This window comes from Ochotona curzoniae, unplaced genomic scaffold (genome assembly GCF_017591425.1).
Source record: "Ochotona curzoniae isolate NIBS_2020 unplaced genomic scaffold, NIBS_Ocur_1.0 contig_883, whole genome shotgun sequence".
NCBI lineage: Eukaryota > Metazoa > Chordata > Mammalia > Lagomorpha > Ochotonidae > Ochotona > Ochotona curzoniae.
In genome coordinates, this window is record NW_024466599.1 from 16,106,379 (window position 1) to 16,120,513 (window position 14,135).

General features: G+C 42.9%; 1 protein-coding gene across 5 annotated transcripts in view; it reads right to left on the bottom strand.

Annotated features, from left to right (window-relative positions):
• The window catches only part of ATAD2B (ATPase family AAA domain containing 2B), a 153,965-nt gene that overhangs the window by 94,419 nt on the left and 45,411 nt on the right, over positions 1-14,135 (bottom strand). For all 5 annotated transcript variants that reach the window (XM_040992904.1, XM_040992903.1, XM_040992906.1 and 2 more), the window contains 4 exons: positions 12,008-12,083; positions 9,418-9,516; positions 5,371-5,482; positions 992-1,107 (listed from right to left, as the gene is read on the bottom strand). In XM_040992904.1, the coding sequence (XP_040848838.1) occupies positions 992-1,107; positions 5,371-5,482; positions 9,418-9,516; positions 12,008-12,083 (403 nt within the window). The remainder of the gene's footprint in view (positions 1-991; positions 1,108-5,370; positions 5,483-9,417; positions 9,517-12,007; positions 12,084-14,135) is intronic.

The following is a 14,135-nucleotide window of genomic DNA, read 5'->3' on the forward strand; positions in this document are numbered from 1 at the left end:
TGTCCCAAGACTTTGGGCCATCCTCGCCTGCTTTCCCAGGCCACAAACAGAGAGCTAGATGGGAAGTGGAACAGCTGGGACATGAACCAGCACCCATATGGGATCCTGGCACATGCAAGGCAAGGACTTTAGCCACTGACCCACTGTGCAGTATCCAACCTTTTCTAACAGTTCACTAGTTAGCCACCCCAAAATACAAAATAATTATAATCATAAAAATGATTATCCTTACCCTATTTCAAAATCATTCTATCAGGGCAGACATTTGGCCAAACAGCTGAGATTCTCTGTATCGTTTCAATTTTTTAGTATATGTGCTGCCAAAGTGAGCAAGAAACAACTGAAACCCTCAAATCCTACGCGTGCCTGCCTCCCTGGCTTTAATCCTAAACTCTGATACCCAGCTCTAACTTCCTGTAGGACAGGTTTGGCAAGCATCAGGTGACTGCTCAAGTAGCCAATTGATTCCTGCAATCCATGAGGGTGATGCAGCTTGAGTTCCAGGTTCCTGGTTTTTTGGCTCAACCCAGCTCCAGCCACTGAAGGGGGTGTGTGTGTGTGTGTGTGTGTGTGTGTGTGTGTGTGTGTGTGTGTGTGTGTGTGTGTGTTTGCCTCCTGAAAACAAATTAACAAAAAAAAAAATCATCAAGTCAAAGAAAACACTTCAATAAGTTATGCTTCTGAAAACTAAACACATATATCATCAGGTGTGATGATGTTAGAAAACCAAATCCATGAAATTTCATTTGAGCAACAACTCAGCATCCATACAGAATCTCCTGTCGTTCAGGACAATTAAATCCTAAAACATAAACCTCAAGAGCACATTTAGTTTCACAAAATCTGAGCCCTAAAAAATAAAATTTCAATTGTAATTGGCACTAACAAAACACATCAAATGAATGAATAGAAAATAGTTATAGTTTATTAATTGAAATTTGATAAATTAACAGAAAATTAGCAATAAAATATTTTTAAAGATATTACTTACCTTGGAGGCTGAATTTTAAACTTTTCAAAAATTTCTGGATATAAAAGTGGGAATACCACCATTTCCTTTAGTGCATGAATATGGTGGCTCAGTCCACCTATGCTATCAAATCGTACCTTGAAGAAAAGGAAAAAGTTTAATGGAAAATAATTTCACATGTTTTATATAATTTTTTAAATTCGTGACCTACTCAATTCAGAAATGCATGTCTTCAGCAGGAGCTTTTAGAAACAGTGTATATAGATAATTATAGAAAAACAGTCAACAGTAAAATTCAGATTCACATTTCAGTTCATGCAAATCAAGCTATAATTCTTTAATCTCTTAACTCAGGACCAGGACTAATGCCCAATCTAAATCTTCCATTCATAACTTCAAGAAATGTCATATCAGGCCCAGCATGGTAGCCTAATGGTTTAAGTCCTCACCTTGCAAGCATTGGGATCTCATATGGGAACTGGTTCTGATCCCAGCAGCTCCACTTCCCTTTCAGCTCCCTGCTTGTGGTCTGGGAAAGCAGTTGAGGACGGCCCAAAGCCTTGGAACCCTACACTCACATGGGAGACCAAAGAAGCTCCTGGTTCCTGCAGCCACTTGGGCAGCAGATGGAAAATCTTCCTCTCTCCCCCTCCTCTGTATATCTGACTTTCCAATAATAAATAAATAAATTTTTTTTAAAAAAGAAATGTCATATCTGTATTTTCACAGTTTAAATGCTTTTCAAACTATCTCAGGCATTCTCAGCTGGGACAGTAATATCCACAGCAGGCAAAAAAAAAGTTCAATTAGAGCAAGAAAACCTTAGCTATTACAAAATGGCCCTCTAAAGTGTAACCTAAGCTTACAAAATCTCTAATATTTAATTTCTCTTGTATAGAAGAAATAACATTTTTTTCTTCTAGGACAACAATGAAAAAATATTTGGGTCACAGATTCTGAGTCTATCACAAGAAACAACAAAGACTTGTCCTCCCACCACTTACCTGAAGACCAGGTTAAAAAAAAGTAAATAAGGAAAGTATGTTTGAAAGACAGTATGCCAAAATGTTAACAGCAACTGCTTCTCCTTAGTGGATTATGGTAGATTTCTTTCCTTGCTTCTTCACTGTGCTATCTGAAACTGTGCCATACATTGGGAAAGGTTCTGATGGAAGAGCTTGGGAAACTCCTCTGTCAAGACAGTCCTTCCCTGCAGGTGAGCGCAAGAACCACAATAGGGAGCAGTCCAGACCAGGCCTGGGAACGGTACCCACTGGCATACATTTGGCACTTGTCGGGGCTGAACCATGCAGTGAGAGTTCACATCACCTGCTGGCAAATCTGGTGCAGTGTGGGTTGGGCCAGGTTCGGTCGCAACACATGCCAGTACACATGAGGGCTTAGACTGGGTACCAGCTGGGTTAGGCTGTAGCCTGCATTAACCTGAGTTGGAACCGAAGGTGGGCCAGGCCAGGCCATGCTACAGCACATACTGGCAAAAGCTGAGGAGAGACAGGCCATGCAAGACTGGGCCACAGCACCCAACCAGCACAAGTGAGACCCAGGGGTGGGGGAAGAGGGAGCAAAGCCAGTAGTAGGGCTGCATGGGGCTCCCCTGCAGGATCACCATTCCCACTGGAGAGCATGAGTTTGGATGGGAGCAGACCAGACCAGGCAGAATTATAACACCTGTTGGCCTCATGTGAGCTAGATCAGGAAAAAGCCAAGCTGGGTTAACTGTTCCTACTAGTGCATGCATAAGTCAGAGTGGATGTGGGTTGGTTGGGCTCTGTCGCAGCATTAGCTGGCAGATGCTGGCACGGGGGGCTAATTCTGTCAAACCAACTGCAGAACCTCTCAGAGAGTGCATAATCTGGGAATAAGAGTGGGCTCATTAGGGAAACACGGAGAACCAAGACTAGGGCAGGCGAGGCCAGATAGAGTGGCACCCATTGGCATGTGTGTGAGCTGGACAATGGGGCTGGTTAGGTTGAACTAGGCTTCAATGCCCATTGACATATACGAGAGCTGAATGTGATGTGGAACAGACTGGACCAGTCTGCTGTACATACTGGCAAGTATGGGAATCGTGGCAGGAGGCGGGCCTGGTAGGGGCTATTGCGGGTCGCTTTGACTTGGTTTCAGCTCCCACTGGTTTGCGTGAGGGCCAAGTGTGTGGTGGGCAGGATCAGGTTAAATTCCAGCACCCATTAGTTTGTGTAGAAGATGGGGCTGGAGGCAGAACTGACCCATGCATGGGGCCTGGGTCTGGGGTAAGGTCAGACTGGGTTAGGCCCCAGCACCTGCTGGCTATCGCAAGAGCCAGAATGGGTGTGGGACTAGGGCTAGGCCTCAGGACCTGTAGGGTCACATGACAGTTGTGTCTGGGGGTGAGCCAAGCTGGGCTAGGCTGTACATGCATCAATGAAAGCTGGAATGGATGCAAGCCAATCAGGCTAGGCCATACTGTGTTAATGCCCACTGGTGAGTACTAAGCCTGGGGGCCAGTAATGTTAGTCTGGGTAGCAGCACACACAAAGCCTGGTAGAGGAACTTGGAGAACTGCCCTGCTAGGCCACAGCTCCTACATGTAAGCATGATAATCAGGGCTGGGGGCAGGTTACACCAGGCTGGGTTGCAGTACCCCTTGGCATACATGTGAGCTGGGTCTAGGGGCAAGTCGGGAAGGGTCAATCCACAGCACAAAACTAGCATGATTGAGAAAAATAAGAGTGCAGGCCAGGCCAGGTGAACCACAATGCCTGTCATGTCACATGAGGGCTGGGGCAAGTACCAGGCCAGGCCAGGCTAGGCTGATACACCAACTGGCAAGAGCTGGGACTGGAGATGGGGCTGAGCCAGGTAGTAACTGCTTGCAAATGCCAATACTAGGGATAGGCCATCTCAGACAGGGCTGCAGCACTTGCTGACACATGCCAAAACGCAGGGCTTGGAGCAAACCTGGTAGGGAACTCTGGGGATTCCCCCGCTGGGCTGCTGCTTCCACTGGTGAGCCTGAGAGCTGCAACTGGGACTGGGGCAAGTCCACCTGGGACAGGCTCCCGTATCAGCTGGCATGCATGAGAACCAAAATGGGTGTAAGCGAGCTGAGCTAGACCACAGCACTAGCTGGCAAGTGCTGGGACTGAGTGCGAGTTATATCAGGCTGGACCACAATATCCCCAGCATGCACAAGATCCAGTGCTGGAAATATGCTTGGCAGGAAAACTGTGGGCACTCTCCTGCTAGCTATACCTATCACTGGTGTGCACAAGAACCAGGGCTGGAATCAGGCCAGGCTGGATAAGGCAGCAGCACCTGTCAGCATATATGAGGGCCAAGTGTGGGGATGTGTAGGGCTGAGCTAAGCCCCACTGGTATGCACAAGAGCTGGATGGCATATGGCCTAGGCCAAGCTAGGTCATGGTAGAGCTGGCATGTACAAGAACCAGAGCTGGGGGAGAAGGGGCAGGAGACCTAGTGGGGATAATTGGGGGGTGGCCCCAACTATGCCACAACACCCTCTGGTACACATGGGGACCAGCTCTGTGAAGGGCTGCCTGAGTGTCTGCATTCATCGGTTCATATGAGATACATGGCTGGGGGTAGAACTGACTAGAGCTGCATTCACCTGTGAGTGCACTACCTGGTGCAGGTGACAGACACACACTTGATCCTATACTGGCTGGCACATTCAGAAGTCAAATCTGAGGTCATCCCAAGCGTGGGTTCTTGGGGGACTCCCCAACTGGACCATTGGGCTCAGACCCTAGCCACAGGGAAACCACAGGATGTACTGTCCAAGCTTGGAGTGCATGTATCAGGTCTGGGCCTCCACAGATGCTGATCCCTGTGCACCTGTACAGTGGACAGTACATGGAGGATGTTATGGTCAGCTCCTCTAGACCAGCAGGGGACATCAAGTGCTTCAGCAGAGAATGGAAAGGAGAATAGGTTGGACAATTTTCCTAACAAGCTTTACAGCATGTTCCCGGGTCTGTGGATACACTAAGATGAACTTCCATCAACCAACCAACCTTGGAAAGATTTTCTCAATGCTCTGCAAAGAAGTTGACAATGTCTCAAAACTATAAAAACCACTCAACACCCTCGCAATACTCTTCCCCACATCAGGAAGTCATCAAATGACTGTCTCCCAGCCCCAAGTGTTGATGTAGCTTGACAGTAAGTAGAAGCCATCTCTCACTTCTCCTATGTGGACAAACTGGAGGAAAAAAAAATGAAACATGTCCTTCCCACCTCCCTCTGTACCTGAACTTCCCCACCCTTAACAGAGGTCCACATGGGCGTACATCCCTCTCAACTATGTAAACAAATTTAAGAAGCAAATTTTAAAATTAAAAATACATACACTGTAGAAAAGCAGTTACAAAACTTACTGATTTATCAATGTTCATTGGATCAACATCAGCCAAGCTTGCACCCACTTTCACTCGTTCTCGGAGAATACCACTAGCTAAGTCTTCTGCTCTGAAGTTCATAGGCAAACATCTGAAATTAACAAAAATTTAAGTAAATAGCATTCAAAATTTCTAATTTTTAATGTCAAAATAAGCTTAAATGGTGACAAATTTTCATCTTTCTTCTTTTTCTTATAACCCAGAAAACAACAAACTCATATTTTTAACATTTTCTATATTTGTTTTTGTTTTTATTTTCAGGGAAGCATCCAACTCTTTTTAAGGATGGCTTCCCTGCTTTAAAAATTTATTTGTCCAAAACACATAGAAACAGAGTGGGAGGAACACACAGTAAGAGGTCTTCCACTCCGTCCTGGTCTCCCGCATGGACAGTGAGATCCAGAGTCCTTGGGCTCAGCTCTACTGCCTCCCCAAGCACACTAGCAGCAAGCAATGGCAAAGGCTGGTGCTGTGACGCAGCCAATCAAGTCACTGCCTCTGATGCACACATGCCACACAGCTGTAGTTCCTATCCTTGCTCCTCCACTTCCAATTAACCTCCCTTCTACGACCTGGAAAAAGCAATGGAAGCTGCCTCAAGTGCTTGGGCCCTCTCTTTCCATTTCAGGGACATGAAAGCAACTTTTGGCTCCTGCTTACTGCCTTTGGCCTCACCCAGACCCAGCCATTGGAATCATCAGACAGAAGATTTCTCTTTCTTTCTATAACTCTGGCTTTCAAACAAATAAGCACATCTTTCAAAAAAAAAATAAAGAACAAAAGAAGAAAAAGAAAATAAACAAATAAATAAATAAATAAAGTGGGATAGCAGCACTCAAACCCCCACTCAATATGAGATGCCAGCACTGCAGGCGGCAGCTTCACCCAATGGGCCACAATGTCAATCCCCCTAATTGTTTTACAGCTGAAACAATAGTCACGTAGAAGACAGTATGAACACATCATTAACGTGTTGTACAAAGAACCCAATCTACGTTTCAACTGAGGAACATTTTCATATGTCTCATTTCCTGCATTATATTATTACACAATTAAGATACTTTCATGTACTATATTAATTAGCAGTAAAATGGAAATTAAGCTGTGCTATATTTAAATTTATCCTCAGGTTTTATGCAGATATGTCTAAAGTTCAGTTTATATGACTGAAAAAGTTTCTTTTTCTTTCATTCAAGAAAGCCATTCTAGATCACATCTTGGGAACAAAACTGTATCAATATCATTACATAAATGTTACACAGATAGCTTAAGAGCTCTAGCTACCTCAAATCCTATATATATTATGTAATGTTTTTAAAGACTTACTTTTGTTTTAAAAAAAGATTTATTTTTATTTTTATTGGAAAGGCAGATATATAGAGAGCAGGAGAGACAGAGAGGAAGATCTTCTCTCCACTGATTCACTCACAAAGTGGCTGCAATGGCCGGAGCTGAGCCAATCCAAAGCCAAGAGACAGGAGCTTCCTCCAGGTCTCCCACACAGGAGCAGGGTCCCAAGGCTTTAGCCCATCCTCAATTGCTTTCCCAGGCCACAGGGAAGAAGCAAGAAGGGAAGTAGAGGGCCCGGTGGCGTGGCCTAGCGGCTAAAGTCCTCGCCTTGAACGCGCCACTTCTAATCCCAGCCGCTCCACTTCCCATCCAGCTCCCTACTTGTGGCCTGGGAAAGCAGTCGGGGACGGCCCAAAACCTAGGGACCCTGCACCCATGTGGCAGACCCGGAAAAGGTTCCTAGCTCCTGGCTTTGGATCAGCATAGCATCAGCCATTGCGCTCACTTGGGTAGTGAATCATCGGACAGAAGATCTTCCTCTCTGTCTTTCCTCCTCTCTGTATATCTGACTTTCCAATACATAAATAAAGATTAAAAAAAAAAAAAAAAGGGAAGTAGAACAGCTGGGATTAAGACCTTGTGCCCATATGGGATCTCGGTACATGCAAGGAGAAGACTTTAGCCACTAGGCAACAATGCCAGGCCACATTACTTAATTTTATTATCCTCTAAGTAAATATAATCTTCTTTCTTTTTGCTTCTTGGTTAAATATTCAAAGATGACATAAACGGTCTCAGAAAAGTACGGTTTCTAAAATGAATAGAACTGCACTAAAATTTCTTAATTCTAACACCGAAAATATACATTTTCAATGTAGATTATCAGAATAATTCATATCGGGCACAGCACAATAGTCCAGAGGCTAAAGTCCTCACCTTGCACACACTGGGATCCCATCTGGGTGCCAGTTCTAATCCCAGAGGCTCCACTTCCCATCCAGCTCCCTGCTTGTGGCGTGGGAAAACAGTCAAGAATGGCCCAAAGCCTTGGGACCCTACACCCTCATGGGAGACACAAGAGGCTCCAGGCTCCTGGCTTCAGATCAGCTCAGCTTCAGCTGTTGCGGCCACTTGAGGAGCACATCAACGAACAGATGATCTTCCTCTCTGTTTCTCCTCCTCTCTGTATATCTGACTTTCCAATAAAAATAAAACAAATCTTTAAAAAAAAATAAAAGTCAAGATCAAATAATAATTAAATTCTTTTATTTATGCTTAAACTCTTGGGCTAGAGTCCTGGCACAGCAGGTTAAATCACTACTTACAATGCAAGCATCTCATAACAGAGCGTCAGCTGCAGCCCCAGCTGCCTCAGCTCCAATTCAGCTCCCTGTTAATTCACCTGCGAAGGCAGCAGAGGATGGCCTAGGTACTGGAGCCTCTGCCACCCATGTGGGAAGCCTGCAAGATCCCAGTTTCCTGGCTCCAGTTTAGCCCTAATCAAACTGCTATGACCATTTGGGGAGTGAATTAGAATCAGCAAGTGTAAGATCTTTTATGCTCTTTTTTCTTCATGTTTTTTTCTCCGCTTCCTTCTCTTTCAAATAAATAACTGGGTCTAAAAGAGAAAAAAGCTTAGATTTTTCTCATATTTCTTACTATCACTGACATGAGGAATTCCTTTTTGAAATAAAAGCTACACCAATTCAAATTTGTTTCCAAAATATGCTAAATGAAAATTTTGGATTTCTACAACACAATCATAATATCAAATTATAGAAACACTTTGCTAAATTCAAGTTTTCTAAATAAAATATCTTTGTTACTGAAAATATGTGCTAAAAGTTGAAAAATAAGGCGCTGACACAGTGCGTACCATGCTACTCCTCCACCTGCTAGCATCAGCGTCCCATGTAGGATGTGTGTCCCACCTGCCCCACTTCCAATCCAGCTTTCTATAGCCTGGAAAAGAGCAGAGGACAGCCAAAGTCCTTGGATCCCCACACCCATGTGGGAGACCAAGAATATGTTCCTAGCTCCTGGCTGCAGATATTCTCAGCCGTGGCCATTGCAGCCACTTGGGGAGTGAATCAGCACAGGAAGACCTCTCTCTGTGTCTTCTCCATTAAATCGGCCTTTCAAAATAAACCTTCTTTTAAAAAAATAATTTTAAAAAATATTGGAAAATAAATCTGACACTTTAATTATTTACTAGATAAATATACAATCTATCCAGGGAAAACAACTTGAGGTTTTGATGAGTCATGTAGCAGCCATTTACCAAAGCTGGGCAAAGAACTCCAGAGGCAATAATAAAAGCAAAACAAACCTTCCCAATAAAAATCCTAGGACTCCCAAGACAATTCTACTAGAAATGTTATCTCCCTCAGGTACTGGAGTCGTCTGACACACCTAAAACCAGCCTCATTAAATGAACTTGGACAAGAAGAGCAGTAGAGATGGAAATAGACACTATACTAAACCTACTGTCTTTCCTTTCGTCACTCTTACACAGTGTTTCATCATTGAATATTGGCAGATTACTATACAGGTTATTTCCCAAGGCTGGATTTCCACTGTAAGAATTACTAAATCCAAAATAAGTTAGTGCTTAAGTCTTGTCCAAAATATATGTTAGATAGCAATGTTAATGTAGTATCACCATAGATTGCAAAATTTGTTCCAACTGTGCCTCTTGCTTTCAACCATGAAAACTACACTGAAATTTGTACGAACCTGTTTCTTGCTCTTGCCATGCTCTTTGATTTCCTTCTTTCAAACCGTTCCTCATCAGACGAAGTTGTGTCACTACTATGAATGGCATGCTTCTTTCTCCTACAGAAAAAAAATTCTTAAAACCATTAAAATAGCAAATAGGATTTAAAAACACATTGTAATGACCATAGCTACAAGTACTTCGACAAATCCATTAGTTCAGCAACTGCCCTCATACAGTTTACATCTCACAAACTTTAAAAGTGGCACATTTCACGAGTAAAAGAAAAAAGGGGAAAATAAGAGGCCTACAATTTTTTAAACAGAGGAGTTAGGGAAGACAGTCCAATAACAAAACTAATTTTCATCTAAATTTGAAAATTTACATCATTGTTTTATAAAGAACAATAAAATCATGGAAAATCACGTTTGTATTTTGTATTCTGTTTTTCAAGTAATCAGAAAGTCTAGACATTGAAAGAATTGAAGAAAATAACACACTGGTTTCTAGGCTTTCACTTCCCAGTTGGGACACTTCTAACTTCATTTGAATGTGAGAAAAATACATAAAATATTTTTTAAGAAAAAGAAGTTGTTTATAATGAGAACTACTATAGAATGATTAAATAACATACAAGGCTAAAATCGTCACCAAAGAGGGATAATACTTAATGTTAATTACTAATATAATCCATGACATTTCAAAAATCTCTAGAAAACAGTATAAAAACCATACCAAAGCACACCATTGCCCTCTTGACATGCAAATTACCTTTATCATATTCAAGTCAAATTGTTTGACTACTTCTTAAAAATGGCATATTCAGTTAATAGCTTTATCAGAAACCTCCAAGCCATCCTAAGTTGGCTTGCCGTTCACTACACGATCACTGCCATTGCACCCTTTCCACAATTACACATAGCTACATCTCTCTTTATACCCCTGCCTACGCTTCACTTACACACTCACACTCCTTTAACTAGTCCTGAGCTCTGTGCCATTTAAACATCATGTACCATGATCGTACCTTGGATCTTGTCACCACATGACCTGCTCTCAACCACTGCAATATTAAAATTTAATTTGAAGAGCTACTCTTTGAACATAACCACCTAACACCCTAACTCTTTAACTTCAAATCTGTTAAGACCTATAGAGCTAGGGTACCCATTAACTCATAATTTATCAACTCTCACTGGTGTAACTTTTTGTCCTGTTTAGCATCAATTGTAAGACTTATTATTTTCCTTTTCTTATTTTTCTCTTTATTATTTTATATTTATTTCTGTAAATTTATTTATTTATTTAGAGGCAGAGACAGATAATGCCCATCTGTTGACTGGGAGAGGAGCAAGGCTTGGGAGCTAAAACCAACTGCACTTTTCCCACAGGGTCGCAGGAACTCATTTACTGAGTCAACAACAATGCGTCCCCAGAATCTGCATTCGTAGGAAGCTGGAATCAAGCGCCACAGCCAGGAACTGAACGCAGGCTCCAATGTGGGATATAGCTGTCTAATCCAAGAGGCAAAATGCTGGTGCCTATTACTTCACTTTGGAATCTTTCCACATGAATGGTTTCTGTCCATTAGTTTTCCATCATAATCACTACACTGCACAACACTGTAGCAACCAAAATAGTAAAAGTGGAATTCAGACTATACTGATGACAAGCCACAAATTGTTAATTTAAATTTAGCCTTCACGGGCCCGGCGCGGTGGCGCAAGTGGTTAAGGTCCTCGCCTAGCACGCCCGGGATCCCATATTGGCGCCAGTTCTAATCCCGGCAGCCCCGCTTCCCTTTCCAGCTCCCTGCCTGTGGCCTGGGAAAGCAGTCGAGGACGGCCCAAAGCTTTGGGACCCTGCACCCGCGTGGGAGACCCGGAAGAGGCTCCTGGCTTCGGATCGGCATAGTATCGACCCGTTGCGCTCACTCGGGGAGTGAATCATCGGACGGAAGATCTTCCTCTCTGTCTCTCCTCTCTGTATATCTGCCTTTCCAATCAAAAAATAATAAAAATAAATCTTTAAAAAAAAAATTTAGCCTTCACAAATGTCCCAACAACCTAGGCTTCTCTATATGATACTTCCAAGTATACTGTAGTCCATAATAACTCAAACTGGATCTGGTTCTGTGGCACACAGGATTAAGCCACTCCTTGTGGCATCAGCACCACCTATCAAATTTTGGCAGCTCTATCAATCCAGCTCCCCAGTAATGCACCTGGGAAAGCAGCAGAAGTTGGTCCATGTATTTGTGTCCAAGCCACCCACATAGGAAATCCAGGCCAAGGCCCTGGCTTCTGCATCGGTCTGATCCAGATCATTGGCACAGTGAACCAGTAGATACAAGATCAATCTCTCTGTCTCTCCCTGTCTCTGTAATCTGCCTTAACATAAATAAATAAATAAATAAATCTTTCAAAAAATAGTCTAGGTTAACTGTGAACCCATAATATCAAAATATGTAGGATGAAAACTGTTAAATAAGCAGAGACATAACTTAACAACAACATAATATAACGTAACATAACATAGCATAACATAACATAAGACATAACAAGTCTCTCATTGATATAAAAATTCCTGCCTTCTAGAAACAGAATGTACCTGATATGGCTTCTTCGTGCTGGAGATCTATGAATATCAAACAATGTGTTTTCCCTCTTTTTTTGATGAGCTGGTACTAAAAGGGGGAGAGGTAACATAGAAATAATTTATAAATAAACGTTGTTAAAAGGAAATTATTTCTATTAACTTTCTGCAAAGAACCTAATGTGTCTTCAAGTTTCAAATATCTTCTGAAAACCCAAGATTTTGTGATAGCATAATTGAGTTGCAAATAAGCATCATAAAAACATGTTAACTTAAATTATTATGAGTTTGGGTTTAAAAATCAATCACTCAAATTCAATATCGAAATCATGACCAATAAGAAAAGTTTTTCAAGCACAGGTGAAGATGTCAATATGGTATGGAAGGCATGCCTGGGGTGCCCATGCCATGCATCAGAGTGCCAAGCTCAGGTCTTGCCTCCTCTCCTTCCTACTAACGCATACTACAGGAGACACCAGATGATGGGCCAAGTAGATGGGTCTATGCTACCCATGTGGGAGGCCTGCACTGAATTCTAGGGTCAAGTCCAGCTTCTGGGGTGATTGAAAAATAAACCAGCAAATTAAAATTTGATCCATCTCTCTCTCTCTTTCTCCATGTCACTCTGACTTTTCTTTTAAAACTACTTTAAAAAAAAGAGGTTAAGAGAGAGGTAGGGAAAAGGGAAGAAGGAAAGGAACAGACTAAAAGAGGTCTTCCACACTCGGATTTAATCCCCACACTGCCACAACGGCAAGGGCTGGGCCAGGCCAAAGCCAGGAATGAGGGGCTTCTTCACTGTTTCCCATATGAGCGCACGAACCAAGGTACTTGGTCAACCTCAGTTGCCTTACTAGGCAGGGAGCTGGATCAGAAGTGGAGGAGCCTGGCCTCAAACTGGTGTCTATGCAAGTGCCTTGCTGGTACATTAGGCAGCAACTTAACCCACCACCCCACAATGCCAGCCCAACAATCTTTCAACAAAAATATAAATCCTTTATATGCAGATATTTGTACATCTTAAAGAATTATTTATTTTTATTTGAAAGATAGAGTTACATACAGAAAAAGAAAGATGTTCCACCTACTGGTTCACTCTCCAAATGGTTAAACAGCTGGAGCTGAGCCAATCTGAAGCCAGGAGCCTCTTCCAGGTCTCCCACATGGGTGTAGTATTGAAGGGGCCCAAGGACTTGGGCCATTCTCCAGTGCCTTCCCAAGCCACAAGCAGGGAACTGGACCAGAAGTGCAGCTACCAAAACATGAACCTGCATCCACAAGATGCCAGTTCTTGCAGGTGAAGAATTAGCTTGTTGAGTCACCATGCCCCATAAATAAATCTTGAAAGAAGAAAAAGAGGATCCTGTGCGGTAGCCTAGTGCCTAAAGTCCCTGCCTTGCACACACTGGGATCCCATATGGGCAGTGGCTCATGTCCCCAGCTGCTCCACTTCTCATCAGGCTCTCTGCTTAAAGCCTGAGAAAACAGTGAAGGACGACCCAGAGTCTTGGGACCCTGCATCTTCATGGGAGAACCAGAAGTTCCTGGCTCCCAGCTCCTGATTTCGAACAGACTCAGCTCTGGCCATTGGGAAACTTGGGAAGCGAAGAAGCCAATGGAAGATCTTTCTCTTTGTGTCCTCTCTGTAAATCTGCCTTTCAAATAAAAATAAATACATCAAGAAAGTGAGAACAAAGGAAGGAAAGAAGGAAGGAAGGGAGGAAGAGAACATGCTAGCACTGCGACATAGCAAGCTAAGCCTCTGCCTACAGCGCTGCCATCCCATATGCTCATCAGTAAGTCATAGCTCTGATCCAGCTCTCTGCTTATAACCTGAGAAAGCAGTAGAGAATGACTCAAGTCCTTGGGCCCCCACACCCAAATAGGAGACACGGTAGAGGCTCCTGGCTTCACACAGGCCCAGCTTTCTCCTTCTCTGTCTATAACTACTCTGTCTCTTAAATAAAAATAAAATAAATCTTTTTAAAAAGAGAGAAAAAAATGTGATACATATGAAACATATATGATGGAATACCATGTAGTCATTTGTAAACACGTGGACAAATCTGGAGGGCATTATGTTAATTGAAATAAGCCAGGCACAAAAAGACAACCACCACACTGACTCACATGTGGAGGTAAA